Consider the following 16,569-nt stretch of genomic DNA (forward strand, 5'->3'; position numbering starts at 1 on the left):
GCTCCCAGAGTTGGAGAAAGAACAGATCATGGTGGATTTTATAACCAACATTGTCTCATAAAATTAATTCACTGGTCACAGACATGCAAATAAAAAACAAATAATAATGCCCTTAACAACATGATCAGCCCTGAATTAGGCAGGCAGATGGATGAGATGATTGCTGGAGATCCCTTCCAACAGTAATGGTCTATTCTGTTCTGTTCTATTCTATTCCTTGCAATCCTAAATAATGTGAAAAGAACAAAAATCCCAGGAACAAAACCCACTCCAATCCAAAAGCATAAGCAGTGTTATCAATACTTTATATATATTATATTAGCTATAACCTTTATTACCAATTAGCAGCCATTAGAATAAAATAGTGATTGGGGAAAACTAAATGGCCTCTTAACCACACATGGAAAGGGCAAAGGAATTATTCTGGGAACAGCACGTGGCCAGGATTCTGTGGGAACACTTAAATAGAGCCACACACCTCTCAATCAACACCAACATCAAATCAGGGTAATTATGCCATGTCCTCTACAAGTAGCAGAACAACAAAAAAAAATTAAAGGGATTTATAGATTATTATTTCAATTAAGCTCTCCAGCCTCAGCATCAGGATTTATCTTCCCTGCATCTCACAGGATGCTGAGCAACATCCTGATAAAAATCTTACCACCACTGTTAGTGCCACAAAAATCCACCCTATTTCATACTCTCCCTTGTATCTGCAGAGTAGAACTGAGCCATCAACCTTCCCAGGAAATCCTGCTGCCAAAATAACCTTTCAGTCCTCGAGATGAGGGCTGTGTTATGCAGAATTCATGTTTTATTTGTATTCTGCATGGAAAAGGCAAACTCAGACACAGCAGAGAGCAAAAGGACTCTGATGAGCGCCGAGATTCTGCAAACAAGAGGCATTAAAAACTCTTCTGATTGCTCTTACCAGCTGTAAAAACATTCAGAATCACCTGAACAGAAAAAGGATTTCATCATCCCAGAGAGAGAAAGGTTTTACACCATTTAAAGAGATTTTTACCGTCAATGATAAGCTCCTGAGCCTCTCTAGAGGTTTAAAATTATTGATAGAAATATTATCTGTATGAGTAGCTGTGGTTGCCCCTGGACCCCTGAAGTGTCCAAGGCCAGGTTGGATGGGGCTTGGAGCAACCTGGGGCAGTGGAAGGTTGAGTGGAGCCCAGAGTTCAGCTGGTATTAATGACACAACAATTTAAGGTGTCTAAGAAACTCCAGAACAACTCTAACAGTTATTAGATGTGGAAAGAAATCCCCCAGTTCAGTGAAAACCCTCATTCAGGGTGTGATGGATACAAATAAAAGCCTGCACAGTCTCAGCCACCTTCCAAAAAGACTTGAGGGGAAAATCAAAGCCCATGGATAAAGGAAGATCACAAAGTAATTTTATTTCCCTTTTCACTTGAGGTGATTTGTAACACTTTATTGATTTGTAATATATTAAGTATAAGCCAATAAATGTTCAGCTGATTGAGCAAATGTTACTCCAGTAAAACTTCTTGGTAAATTGGCAGAGTTAATTTCTGTGTGGTTTTTTTTTCCCAAAAACACCCAGCAACTAAAAAATTACCACTTTATGTGTCCTGTTCAAGCTCCTCTACAGTTTTTCATTTTCCCTTGTAGATTTTTTTTCCCCCAGTGGTCTGTGCAGAATGTTAAGTTTTCAGACAGAATTTAATGCAAAAAAATAGGGTCATATGCAAAGAATACAATAACAAATAGGGTCACAGGCAAAGAATACAAGAGCTCGGGCACGACAGGAAATGTAAATGTTAAAAATCACACAAGAGCAGATAATAACAATAAAAAAGAAGTGCCCACAATACAACAAAAGCAGTGGCAAAGCCAGTGCACCAAGCATCCCTCAAGGCTGATGGAGGGATGGGCTGACCTCAGAGGCCTCTGCCTTCCCTGACTTCCAGACTTCTGTGGGGCTCATTAAAGGCTCCAAGCACAAAGCATCAAACACTTCAAGGAAAAGTTGGTCTCCATGGGAATAGAGGACAAACTAAAAATAACCACAAGCCAGCATTTTAACAATTTTGCGGGAGATTGTCATGGCAATGGAGAGAGTTGTAACCTGTTGTCATGATAACCAAAGTTTGAAATTAATGGGAAAGCATTCCACTTCCACTTGATCTTTATTCATAATGGATCCAGCATCTTCCAGGGGAGAATTCCATGTTAGTGCCTGCAAGGAACCAGAGAGCTTGGGAGCAGCAAGGGAGGGAGAAAGGACTGTGGGGATTAAAAAAAAAAATAAATAAAACTCCACAGCCAAAGTGAAGCAACAAAAGGAGGGGAAAAAACCCAGGGATTAAAATCCTTCAACAGATGAAGGATTTTGGGAAGGAATTCCTCCCTGTGAGGGTGGGCAGGCCCTGGCACAGAGTGCCCAGAGAAGCTGTGGCTGCCCCTGCATCCTGAAGTGTCCAAGGCCAGGATGGGGTTTGGAGCAGCCTGGAATAGTGGAAGATGTCCCTGCCCATGGCAGGGAGTGGCACTGGGCGGGTTTTAAGGTCCCTCCCAACCCAAACCAGTCTGGGATTTTGTGACTCAAGTCCCATCTTGACAATCTCCTCTCAAACCAGAGTTCACATTAAATATCACAGAATGTCCAGGTTTTCAAGGCACCCAAACTAGGGGGAAAAAATCTGGATTTCCAGTCCAGAGGAGGGCTGAGGAGGCTCCAGGGGCCAGGCTGGGAGAGCTGGGGGTGTTGGGTGTAAGTGACCAACCTGCTGCTCGTGCATCCAGTGAGACCCTCAATTATATTAATGGGCTCAGAGCAAACCATGCCTCGTTTGATGACAACATAATTGTTATTTTTGTGGAAAATTGCTCTGCTCACCCTGAAATTACTATGATAGTCCATTATACTACTATTTCCTTAACTGTTTTATGGGGGGAGAAAAATTATTCTGGCAACAGAGTGCCCGCACAGAACATCCTTCACCACAGAATGCTCTTCACTTCAACAGAGTTCTTAATTTGAAATAAAAAGAACTAGAGGTAAAGAGAAGTTCAGATGCCTAAACACATTCTTTCACATTCACATTCATCTTTCTGAATGAAACTCTTCATTGCTCGGCTGTAAAAATCAAGGTTTTCCCCTATGTGACTTCATGTACAGTCACCATGTGCTTTGCATCTCCTGGGAGTGCACGGAATCAACCTCCTCTCCCCAGAGATGGATGCTCTTTGCTGCCAAACATGAGGCCTCTAATGATGAGGCACAGAAATGTCATTTTTAAGTGCAAATAGTTGGCAACAAATCAAGCATAAAGTGGATATTCCCTTTGGTTGCTTACGAAAGTGAATTTTGTAACTATGAGCTCCAAAGTTTTACCTGTTACTACTCCAGGGTTTCTTCCTTGTGCTTCTCCTCCTAAACCCTCCCCTTGACTGCTCTCATTCTTCTGAGAGCTCACCTTTTCAGCCCAGCTCTTTCTTTATTCCATTTGTCCCTGAAGATGATTTTGTTGATGAAGTGCAACTACTCAGAGCTGCTCCCAGGCAGGGCTGCTGGGCTGGCAGCTCTGTGGCAGGAGGGGCTGGGGAGGAGAGGGGAGCACACCCTGCTGCTGTTCCTGGGAACACCGAGGGCCTGGCTGGCTTTCCTCATTGCTAAAATGGGACCTCAGAACAGGTAAGACAAGGCTCTGATGGAGAGAGCCCAGAGCTGCTCCAGGGCTGGAGCCAGGCTGGGAGAGCTGGGGGTGGTCACCTGGAGAGGAGAAGGCTCCAGGGAGAGCTCAGAGCCCTTGTTTAAGGTCTCTTCCAACCCAAACCATCCTGGAATTCCATGATCTTCTCTCTGTACCACCAGCTCATCACCAGGAGCCCAAGCCTTTCGCCCTACACAAAAGCTGATTTACTTTTTTTTCCAGATGAAGGATAGCAGCTCATTCTGCTGCTATTCTACATGACGAGGCTGTTGACAAATCCATTCCTGTAAAAAGACCAGGAGATGGCAATTCCCGCAAGGAAACGAGCACTTCCCACCATCAGCAGAAATCCAGGGGTCGGGCAGGGGGGAAGGAGCACTGGGGGCCAGGGGAGGAGAAGGGAAAAAAGGCTGCAACACTAAAGAGTCTTTCAGGACTCATTTATTCGAGCAGTGCCAAGGCAGCTCACTGCTGCAATATTTTCTTCCTGCACTCAGAGCCAGGGCTTTGGGATCTAATAAATCATGGCTGGCCGCAGAGACATTAAAATTCTAGCCCAGTACTGCATCAGATGAAACGGGGCCGAGTGCCAGCGAGCGCAGGGAGAGGGAAGGGCAGCCACACACACTTTAAAATAAGTATATGAATGCATTTGCATAAAAGCAACACCTGATTTTGGCCTCACACCAGGCTGAGTCTAATGAAACGGAACAGCAGAACAGATCTGCAGCTGGAGGAGCTTTAAGGTCCCTCCCAACCCAAACCATTCTGGGATTCTGTGATTAATAAACTCAAGCGCTCCGCTTCGGGAAAGCTGATCCCCACTAAATTAGAAATAAGATATTAGGTATAAAGCACAGTAGGAAAGCAGACCCAGTAATTAACAGATCTGGTACAAACAAGGGAATTATTTCTGAAGCTCATAAAAGCCTTTTCCAAGCCTGGGCCAGCTCACGTTTCTGTCTGTACAAACCTCTGTGCTGGATCACATTGACTGCGCCCGGTGTGAGAAATAATTGTGCACCAGGAGGGAAGAAAAACTCAATATTTAATCTAAAAACATTTTTGCAGAAGTCAAGCCACTAAATTTTAATTTATTACCTTCAGCCTGAAAAAACATAACAAGGATCTGACCACTTATTTGCTGTGCAAGATGAAAAAAAAAAAGCTGTGGGGGGAAGGAAAGGCGGCAAATATTAAGGGTTTTCAACGGATCACAAGGCAGCCTTGGAGCTTATTTGCAATCATTTAATTGAAGCACCTGGGGATTTAAGAGGTATTGAATGTGTGGGGTGCAAACATGCACAGAGAAAAACAAGCCAGCATATGAACTTCAACTGCAAGTGGCAGAAAGAAATATGCAGGAAAAGGCCTTTATTTTAGAGTGGGTGAGATTTTAACTCTGGATGAGAGATTCCCTGAAACGTGGGGTGCCAGGGCCAGGAGATGTTTCCATCCTGGGTTATGAACCCCCATCTCCAACCTGCAGAATGACCAGGGCACACTCCAGCTCCACGGAGCCTGTGGCAAGGGTTCCCAAATCCCCTGTCCCTGGAGGGATGTGGCACTTGGGGACATGGGGCAGTGGTGGCTTTGGCAGGGCTGGGGAACAGCTGGACTCGGATCATATTGAAGCTCTTTTCCAGCTTCTGTGATGCTGAAATGGCCAATGTGATTTTGACTTCCCACACAGCGGCTCCTTGTTCAGGAGCAGAGCAGGAGGAACTTAGGAAAAGATATGGAAGTAAAGGGAACATGCAGAAAAAGAAGTTTTAAATGGAAAACAATTGATCATGGCTTAAACAAGGAAAAAGGCATGGCTCAGAAACAGACTAGAACTTAATAAGTCACCCAAACCCAGTTTCATTCTCTGATATACGCCCACTAAGAAAGGATACAACAAAAAAACCCCTTCAGTTATCAATTTTAATACTGAATGTGTACTTAAAAGCCAAAAGCTCTGGCTGCCTGTATGTAATTTAAGACAGAAATTTGGGAGGGCTCATGGTTAAAAATAAAGCTTCTCTTTTCCCCAGGTGAGTGAAGAACTTCACAAGATGTGCCTGTACCCTATAAAAGCAATTGAGACACAAGAAAATTCTCTGTTCACCTTTTATTTTCTTTAAATGCAGCACTTTTCTCTTCAAAACATGTTCCCAAGGCCATCTTTTTTTCTTTCCCCACCTATGCTTTTTGCTTCTCTGCCTCACCATTTTTCCCCAGCCCTCTTCAAGCGTGGCCATTTAATCTTTTTATTTCTTTTCCACCGCAAGGAAAACCAAAATCAATATTGCAGCCAAGAAATGAGGCAGAAATAATCCAGTTGCATGGACTCACCCGAGCCTGGAGGAGGAGAAGGCCCACAATGAGGTCATTTGGGAAAACAGAACACGAGTTTTGTTTGCTTTTAAGATCTGAGACTATTCTGTTTCTTCAAAACACAGGGGGACTCAAAAGCCTGTAAAACCTTCTCCAAACAGTTACAAAACAGGGGGTGAGGGATGTTTCCCAAAGTTTCTATGAACTCCTTGGAAGGCTGGCATCAGTTGGACCGATCTGCAAAGGAGCTCAGTGGATGTCATGAATTATTTTAGAACCACAGAGTCATTAAGGATGGAAAAGCCCTCCAAGACCATCGAGTCAAACTGTTCCCCAGTACTGGCAAGGCCACCACTGCCCCATGTCCCCAAGTGCCACATCGACATGGCTTTGGAACAATTCCAGGAATGATGACTCCATCACTGCCCTGAGAAACCTCTGCCTCTCACAAACATCCCTAATCTGACCCAAACCCCTCTGCTTCCTTCTCCCAAACAGAAAACTACTCCATCCTCCTTCCCTGAGTGGCTTTATGGTTTTTACAACCTCAAGAAGTCCCTGATTGAATTGATTAGGAAGATGGTGATTTATCCATCGCTGATCTCAGTGCTGAAACTCAGCAGCTCCCAACACTGAGGAACTCAGCAAGTTGTTTGGAAGTATTCCCGTACGAAAATCACACATTTAAACATGAAAACAATGAGAGCCTACACAAGTCACAGCTCATTCTTCTCCCAGTCAAGTAGGATTTTCCTGTCTGCTCTATACACACCAATTAATAAACATGAAGAAACGCCAGAGGAAAAATATTCACTGTATCCACTTCATACATTTTTAATCACCCTGAAATCAATTCAACACCCTGAACACGGTTTAGAATTCCTGTTTTACAGACCCGGTAAGCGATGGATCGCCTAATTAAATCCAGGAGAGGCACTTCCCAATCAATGGAAGAGGCTGACATGCATGCACATCTTGGAGCAGAAGGAGAAGTAAGGAGAGAGCACCTCAACCCTGCCATTTGCCCTGTGTTCCTCAGTGCTCCCCATGAAAATGCTGAGGAATGCCAAAAAGAAGGAGAAAAAATGTAAGGTTCATCCCCTTTCACAGAGCAGTTGTGAAAGAACATGGTTCCTGTGGCCTAAGAGCTGATCTGCCATCAAAGGCCCAGCATTTCCAGAGAAGCATACAGCCAAATTAGAATTGTAAGTTAATAAGAAAGGCTGAAATCATGCCTGGAATTATCCTTGTCCCACAGAGAGTATGCAAAGGAGGATTAAAAACCGACAGCAGAAATCCTATCGGAACACGCTTCTGTCTTCTACAACATCGAAGGCCACCGACTTTCTACATCACAATAAATTAAAGGAACAGTCAGGAGTAAATGAGGTCACTCCTCACATGTGCAGTTGTGTCTGAGGTTCAACAATGAACAGAAATGACAGGGATTAGGACAGGAACACACGTGAGAATCCTTCACCTCCTGTCCTGCCAACAGAACCAACGGCCGGAGGGCACAGATTCCCTCTGTCACCATTATGTCCAAACAAATGGTGTGGTTTCACCTTGGGAAAGAAAAAAATGACAAAACTTGGGGATTTTCAACTTGGGAGTGCTGCAAACAGCCCAGCTCAGGGATGTGTCCTGCTCTTCAGGAGCATGAAGGGATACTCTGCAGGGAAAGCCCCTCTGCTCTGGAGCCAGGCTGGGAGAGCTGGGGGTGCTCACTGGAGAGGAGAAGGCTCCAGGGAGAGCTCAGAGCCCCTGCACGGCCTGAAGGGGCTCCAGGAGAGCTGGAGAGGGACTGGGGACAAGGCATGGAGGGACAAGACATGGGGAATGGCTTCCCAGAGGGCAGGGATGGATGGGATATTGGGAAGGAGTTGGGCACAGGGTGCCCAGAGAAGCTGTGGCTGCCCCTGGATCCCTGGCAGTGCCCAAGGCCAGGCTGGACACTGGGGCTTGGAGCAGCCTGGGACAGTGGGAGGTGTCCCTGCCCAAGGCTGGGGATTGGAATGAGATGTTCTTCCAGGTCCCTTGCAGAACCCATCCCAGGATTCTGTGAGCATCCCTCCCACAGCAGGACCTGAGAAACGCCGTGCTCTGGAGCGCCGTGACACAAACCCCTGGAGATTCCCCAGCCAGCTCAGCATCCTTGGGCTGTAGGATTTTATTACCATTTATTATTTAGGAATAACTGCACCGAACACAGAGCCAGCCTAGCAGAGGTTCATGAATCACAGCATCTTATCAGCATATTAATCAGCTCCTGGTAGGGAGAGGGGAGACGCTGTGAGCTATCACAAACACTTTATAGTTTCACGCTTGAAGTCAAACAAGCTCCAGGAGAGACTGATTCTTCATCCCTGATTCCACACCAATGGGCTAATCTATTTACTGCAGCACTGGTGCCTTCCTGCAGTGGCTGCAAGGAAATGGGAAGGGTAATGTGCCAAAGGAAAACCAGGTGCTTCGGCAGCCCCCGTTTGGAGCAGGTAAAGTGAATTCTACCAAGAACAAAAAAGCAAATTGGAGGCCTTAAATAAATTAGCCTCAATTAAAACAACGGCTTACATGAAGATCCAACTTAATTACAGTCTGGTTTAATTAAATAGTAAACAAGGCTGAAACGCTGCTGCTGATGTTCCAAAATCCGTGGAATTAGCGGAGTGGAAGCCGTCACCAGCCGGGCACGAGGAGCCAGGACTTGGAGCACAAAGCTGGCACTGGGCAGATGTGGCTCTGTCTGCAGCCAGAATATTCTCCCTGGGTCACCTTCCCTCAGCTCCACAGCTGCTCACCCAGCAGCAGGAAACACTGCCAGCAGGAGTTGTTCTCCTCCTCTTTCAGTTTCCAAAGAAAAATGGGAAAAGAGGGTGCAATTCAACAGGTCTGGGAGTTCTAAGGACCCCAAAAATGAGACACAGGAGAAGCCACAAGTGCTTAATAAATTCCTTCATTCAAACACATGGATTGTTTTCATAAAGATTTCTCCTATGAGTTGAACAATTCTGATTTTATCTCACTGAGTAACTGTATTTTAAAACTTCCTTTTTGAAACGTAATTATTATTTCCCATAAAAATCCAGCCAATCCAGCCCACACTTGAAAAATGATTTAGGAAATAACTGTCCTTCGCACTTCCATTAAGGAAGATCAAAATGGAAAAATCAAGAATCTGAATAAACGGATGCTTCATCAAGTACTTGAGCATGTGCCAAGGATTTCCCATTCTCCCTAACTCAAGGATTTCCTATTTTCCCTAACAGCCAATCTGGCAGAAAAAATTGGATTATTTATCTTGTAATGGACCTCTCTCCCTGCTCTGCCAGGAAACAACACAGAAGTCAGAATGAGAAGAAAATCATTAAAACTCAGATTAAAACTCATTATTTTAGCCTAAAGCTATCATATAAATAAAAACTATAAACAAAATATTAAGTAGTATAAAGCATTCACATTTAGCACCAAAAAAACCCCACAAAAGCACAGAATTCAACCTGCCAGTATCCTGATCACTATCCCTGCTTTCCTCCTGCCTCTACCCCACCTGAGTTTTATTCCACAGCTCTTTTCATAGCTGCTCAGACCACCCTCAGGAGTAGCCTGTCTTTTCTCTACAGAGGATAAAATTTAAATTTTCTCCTCCTCATTCAGTATAGAACTTTGAGTCTTTCATTAGATATTCAAACAAATTCAGATTTAAAAGGGTTTGTAATACTATTTGCCCAGCAAAAAAAAAACAAACAAACAAACAAACAAACAAACCAAACAAACAAAAAAAACACCCCAAAGCTCTTCTGTTAAGTGCTTTTTGACTTTTATTTTGGGACTTCACTGTAGGAGTTCAGCCCACTGACTCCTTACCTTCCACCTGGGCAATGGAACCATCCAGCAGGAATATTCCTGCTGTGCTGTCCTACATTTGTTTCTTTGTTTTACCATTGACACATCCTAGGACCTTGTTTTAATTATTCCAGTTTGATCTGCCTCCAACTTTTTCCTCCAGCATTATCCTGCACATCCACCACTGATTTCTGTGCATTTACCACAAATTCTGAAATGCCTGAAGGATGCTTTGGGATGAAACCATGGGGGCACATCCTCCTGATCCCTGCATGGATCAGAGCTGGCACAAGTTGGTCAAGTCAAATTTTACAGAGTTAAGAGCACAGTAGGAACCTCACAGTGATCAACCAGCAGGTTACTTTAGAAGACAACATCCCATTGATGCTGGCACTTGACTAATTCCAAATGGAGTCCTGAAGAATTCATGTGTCCAAGCCCAGGCTGGACAGGGCTTGGGAGCAACCTGGTCTTTGGAAGGTGGAATCAGATGAGCTTTAAGGTCCCTTCCCACCTTAACCATTCTGGAATTCCATTAATCCCTTCATCTAAAGCACAATTCTCCCTCTAAAATTCTTCCAGAAAGGTCAAGGTCCAAATTCTGGCCAATCTGCACCTCAATATTTAATTTAAATTGTCTTATCAAGTGCCATAATGCAGCTGCTAAGACACCCAGGACTGTATGAAAGCAGATACAGAAATGTACATTGAATGGATATTAAGGTGGAGCTTTCAGCACATGCCAAAAAAAAAAAAAAAAAATCAAAGTAAAGTGGGAGAGAAGTAGCCTCTTGTGCTGGAAAGCCACAAAATTCCTGTTATTTCCAGAGCAGGAAAATAACTGTGCACTTATGAGCTCGTTCTATCACCCAAGCGCTGCTGGAGTCCACAGTCCTCTCACAATGGGGAGATTTTTTGAAGAGACTTTTGCACAGAGATTGTTTCTTTTCTCAAGCCTCTCGTGCTTTGACTGTGAGACCAAAGTTCCCCCAAGCTACAGTATCTCCAACAAAGCAGCTGCATAAATTGGAATGGGAAAAAGAAAGGATGAATAAAAATGGGGCAAAACGCCTTTGAGGAACTCTGTGCTCTGCAGAGTCTCAGACAGGGCTCCTCACAGCCCCACTGATCCACCAGCTGGAAGGGCTGCCAAACTCAACCAGAATGTTCCATGCACAAAGCACTCAGAGCATTTGATGTTCATTCCCATCTGCTGGTGACCACTCTCCTCCACAAAAGCACATTCCCAAATAATTCCACACATGAGGTGAAAGTCAATGCAGATAGCAGGAAGCCACAACATGACAGCCAAGAGCTGATTACATTCCCCAAAATGGTATAAAAAGGAGTTTTACAGGGCAGATTTTGTAAGGGGGTTACAAGATCAAAGCAAGCCAAGGTGAACATAATCCACAGGGAAAACCAGATACACCTGAAGTGGGATTTTCTTTTTCCAAAGCACTGTTTCTGTCCCATATGAATTCTTTCCATATCAGTACACTTTAGTTCCCCACTAGTTACATAATTATGGTAAACATCTTTATCAAGTGTTAAGGATGACATTTTTAGACAACTCAGTTCTAAAGAAGGTTTCAAACAGACAACAGACTTACTGTTCCACATAGGTTAACTCAACCAAAGCACAACTTGAAAAAAAAAAAATCAGTCAGTACTGTAGCATAAGTCACCACCTATCACAACACCTGGATGTTCTCCAAACAAGGGGCTCTTGGATGTGAGATCCTCATTTCCACAGCTGGATTATCCCAGCACGTGCACCCCAGTGGTTCAGGGCAGCTCCTGAGGGAAACCCTCCCGCTGACTGTCCCAAGCACCTGCTGGCATGTTTTTAATCTAAAGAAAAAAACCTTTGGATCCTTTTCCTTAGGATTTCCAGGGCATCCTCTTTGCATGAATTCAGCTCCAACTCTTCTGACCACCCTCACTGCACTGGCTTTGCTGAAGGGCTTTTCCAGCGAGTCGCGTTCCCATCCGGCTCCCTGATGGGAAATCTTTCTCCCTCATTGAGGGATCAGGCACCACCACACACAGACATCCAGGAAAAGCCACAACCCCTGTCCTACCTGTATAGGCCATGTTCTTCGGGTTTCCGTAGGGAGCCCCAGGTTGGACGGGGCTGTAAACAGGATTCATGGTGGAAGACCGGGAACTCTGAGGACAAAAGAAAAGCAGAGTTGAGACAGTTGCCTTACGTTGGCTCCCGAGTCTCTGTCTGTGTGCAGAGTCCTGATAGCATCACCCTGTTAGAATTCCAGACACAGACAGCTGTGAAGGAAGGGATTTACAACCAGACGTTACAACCAGATAGCATATTTAATAATTCAAGTTTTGGATCTCTCCGTTAATTCCCACAACTTCTCCAGCGCTGCATATTCTGCCTACAAATGCACCCGGAGCAGATTCATCTTCCACATCCCTGCTCCAGGGGGGTTCAGGACTCATGACCCCAGTTCCAGCTTGCGATGAACACGCAGAGGAGGGGCCACAAAGTCAGGCAAGGAATTCTCCCCCTCGGAAGAAGGAGCAGTTCTTGGGTGATAAAACCAAAGACCTGACCTTTCTGAAAGCAGCAGATGAAAGAGCATTCGCCGCTGGCGAGATGGAGAAGGGCAAGCCTTGGTGAGCTTGCAGCGTGAGCTGACTGTGAAAAGCTGGAGGCCAAGGCTTGCATCCCGTGTGGGGCTGGGCAGGGCCACCCCCAGGTCCCACCCGTGTCCCACAGGGACACTCTGTCACGGAGCTTAGGTGAGCGAGCAGATCTCAGCCCTTGTGCTCCCCTCGCCGATAAAAGCCACCAAGCCCGGTCAGCTTCTTGTGGGTTTTATTAAGAGGAAAGCAAGTAACTTGGGAATTTGTGTCTCCTAACTGTCAGTTAAGCAACTGGCTCAGTTAATTATCTTAATGAAGCACATTCTCAGTTCTGATTAATGGGAAAATCAGTCATTAAGCTTTATTAGGCGACGCATTTGTCTCCACAGCTATCTAGTGGTAATTTCACACCAGAACCAAGCCCATCTTCCTTCAAAATCTGGGGGTTTTGTTAAAATGTGTTATTTTACAGTTCATAAATAACACCGTTCACTCCAAACAAGTCCCTCATGATGGGGGACACAATTTGTTACATCATTAACTCCTTTCACTTTACCTCGGGAGAGTAAACAAGTCAAACGTTACATGTTAGCACCGATTGATTTGACAACAATTAGTGCTTAATTAATTAGCTGTCCCTCCACCCCCAAGTCAGCACTGAAGGAGCCATTCTCAAAGCAAAGGAAATCAGGGTTATAAGCAAGTGGGAAGAGACAAGGAGACTCAGAATTCCACCAGTGGCTTCACTAACACACAGCTTTAAGAGCATTAAGGAGATCTTTAAGAAGATCCCAGGGAAGCTGTGCCTGCCCCATCCCTGAAACTGCCCAAAGCCAGGCTGGATGGGGCTTGGAGCATTTGATCCAGTGGAAGCTGTTCCTGCCCATGGGACTGCATGAGCTTTAAGGTCCCTTCCAACCCAAATCATTCTGTGATTTTATGAAATAAAATTTAGGAGGGTAACTGTTCACCTTTCCATTGTTCCTTCCCAAAAACCACCCAGTGGCAGCTGGACCTGCTCCCAGGCAGGGCTGGAATCACGGCTGCTTTTCTAAAGGGCCTTTTCAATGCCAGCAGCATTTCATTTGTACTCTTGTGTGTGTGAAGAGTATAAAAAAAATCATAGTTCAGGGAAAAAAAAATGACAGAGTACGTGTGGCTTGCACTAGGTGTTGTACCAAATGGTAAAAGCAAAACACTCTTATTGAGAAGGATGAAAGAAAATGCTTTTTATCCCAGATAAAAAGGTTGTAATCGTGGTGGGGGCTTGAGAGCTTGTGAGGAAGAGGTTTGTGCTTCCTCCCTGCTTTGTATGCAGGGTGGGATTTCCAGACAGCAGGAAAGAGCCCCTGCAAACGGCATTTGGGAGGGATGATTTTCTCTCCCATTCTGCAAGACAATGCCATCCGAAAATACATTTGAAATTCATTGCAGGCACCATGTTGTGGCATTGAAACCGCTACACTGAAATAGGAATAAAACAGGATTAGCAAAATTAAACCTTCTGCACCGCCAGAACCTGCAGAGTTCGCTTGTGGCCATGAATGCCCAACAAAAAGACTACTAAAAATTAATTATAAACAGACAAACACCAGTGCTGCTCTATTGCAGGAGCTTCCAGTGCTTCCTAATCCCTGAGACAGCCACGCTCAGTTGCTCCGAGAGACTCCAGCAAGGAGTAACTCCAGCAGGAATGCCATGGGAATAAGCTGCTAGCAAACAGTCCCGGGATACTTTGTGCCTGTAACCTGGTTACCTTTTCATCTGCTTTATCCTTCCCGTGAAAGTGCAGGACAGGCTCCCATCACACCAGGGATCTGCTCCTCGTGAAGGGCAAACAGAGCCACAAGGGAGGGTGGGAATGGGTCACTGTGGCCTGGGCAGAGCTGGGGAATGGCTGGACTCCATGAACTTGGAGGGATTTTCCAGCCTTGGGGGGCTTTTCCAACCTTGGGGGGCTTTCCCAGCCTTGGAGGGCTTTTCCAACCTTGGGGGGCTTTCCCAGCCTTGGAGGGCTTTTCCAACCTTGGAAAGCTTTTCCAACCTTAATGGTTCTGTGATTCTGTGAGTGTGTCCCCCACCCCTGGGAATAAGGAACCAGGAATATCTCATCCCACTGCTTCCCCCATCACTGGTTTACTTGGTGCCTTTGGAACACTGTGCCCAGATTTCCCCATCTCCACAGGGGGTTTTGCCACCCCCATCACTGTGGTTGGAAAAGATCTCCAAGATCATCACATAAAAGCTAAAAGAATCAAGTAGGCATGGAAAATCCCAGAAGTTAATGAAGTTACTGTCATTATCTTTTCAGAATAAAGGAATGAAGTCTTTACAGAGAAATAAATATATTTTGCAGGGTTTTTAAAACAGTGACACGGACAGGTGAGTCTTTCAGGCTCTCCAAAAATTAAATAGTAGCTCTGTATTGAAAAGAAAAGATTAAACAATGGAAAAGGGAGCTGTTCTGAACAACAGACGTTTTTCCATTTTCTTTCAAGTCATTCCTTGTGTCAAGGTGATTTTCCCTTTAGGCTCCCATTGCCTTGTTTTTTGTGGCACTGGGATGCAATGCCTTTTGAGAGCCCCACTCCTCACACTCTGGAGAGAGGGTACTATTTTCTCTATGTGCCAAAAGTAATTTATTTCACATCAGGTGGCACAGAACCAACATGAGAGAGTATGAACAAAGAAAAGAGATCTTTTCTTCCTTGACCTGCACATCACCTCTTTAAATGAATTTTGTACAAATTGCATGCTAATAATATTCAGCCAAAGTCTCCTTGAACATGAAAAGGCCTCCTGACCTTACACTCCATGCAAATTCCACTAATTTTCTGACAATTTTTCCCTTAAGTCGTTTGAAGCTTGACCCTCACTTGGGATCCACCAAACAATAATTAAATTACCTTCCTATTCATCTGCTAAAGGTTAATTTAGGCAAGTGACAAGGGTATATCCCACCTTTCCCCAAAAAAGTCTGGGACAGTGGGCACCAGCTCGGAGATTCGTTACCACAATGAGCAGCTTCTTCATTAATTTATTCTTTTTTTAGTGACACCTTAAGAGTTGATTGAGCATCTCACACGTGAAACAAAATATTGAACCTGTTATAGAAATGCAACAGGGTTGTATACAATATATATGCATATATAATGTATTATATATATATAATGTGAACACATCAAGTTGAGACATGGAAATCCAGTCTGGTTTGGGTAGAAAAGACCTTAAAGAGCATCCAGCTCCAAACCCTGCCATAGGCAGGGACACTTCCCACTATCCCAGGTTGCCTTCTCCTCTCCAGGTGAACCCCCCTAGCTCCCAAAAATTTATAGTTCTACAGCATTTTCTGTCAGACCCACCTCCAAACCAGGAGAGGAGCACTCAGATCTTCACTGAGGAGACACAGCAGAGTGTCCTGGGAGACAAAACCCCAGGGAGCCACATTCTCATCACCTGCTGTTTCCTCTGAGATGAAGAACTAAATAATCAGGCTTTTCCAATCAAGAAAAGCCTGACATCTCTAGCAGTAACAAGCCCTTTTGTCTTCATTGTATGAAAAATGAAATGGATAATTTATCAGCACAAAGCAGCTCTTGACTTTGGAATTTGCTGACCTCAGACTGCCCAAAAAAATAAATGCTGAGGCAGGAAAAATCTCGACCTTTTGTTAGCTGAAGTTTACGATCTGCGTAAAAGCCAGAGGATCAAAAAATGATAATTCACTTATTAATTCAATTTAGTATTACAGACTGCATATTGAAATATTGTAGAGGAAATCCCTGTCCTCCCTCAAAAGGACTAGGAAAGTGGGATCACTTGTTGCACAGGTGAACCCAAATGTGGATGGCAAAATACCTGCACATTGTGTTTGCCTATTTGAATAATGCAGAGCTTACACAAACACCCCCTTGAGCCTAAATAAATGAGAAATCATTGAATCATGCACTCACAGACTGGTTTGAATTGGGAGGAACCTTAAAGCTCATCCAGTTCCAAGCTCCTGCCATGGGCAGGGACATCTTCCATGAGACCAGGTTATTCCGAGCCCCATTCAACCCAGCCTTGAACCAGTTCCCCCACAAGAAATTTCAGAATGAGA

At 44.6% G+C, this 16,569-nt stretch overlaps 1 protein-coding gene across 3 annotated transcripts in view; it reads right to left on the minus strand.

Moving 5' to 3' along the window:
- The window catches only part of FAM168A (family with sequence similarity 168 member A), a 125,945-nt gene that overhangs the window by 50,557 nt on the left and 58,819 nt on the right, over nt 1–16,569 (minus strand). For all 3 annotated transcript variants that reach the window (XR_010357151.1, XM_064411151.1, XM_064411152.1), the window contains exon 3: nt 11,942–12,029. Coding sequence is in view for 2 of the 3 variants with exons in the window: in XM_064411151.1 (XP_064267221.1) it covers nt 11,942–12,011 (70 nt within the window). In the remaining variant the exon portion in view is untranslated. The remainder of the gene's footprint in view (nt 1–11,941; nt 12,030–16,569) is intronic.

This window comes from Passer domesticus, chromosome 2, assembly GCF_036417665.1.
Source record: "Passer domesticus isolate bPasDom1 chromosome 2, bPasDom1.hap1, whole genome shotgun sequence".
Lineage (NCBI taxonomy): Eukaryota > Metazoa > Chordata > Aves > Passeriformes > Passeridae > Passer > Passer domesticus.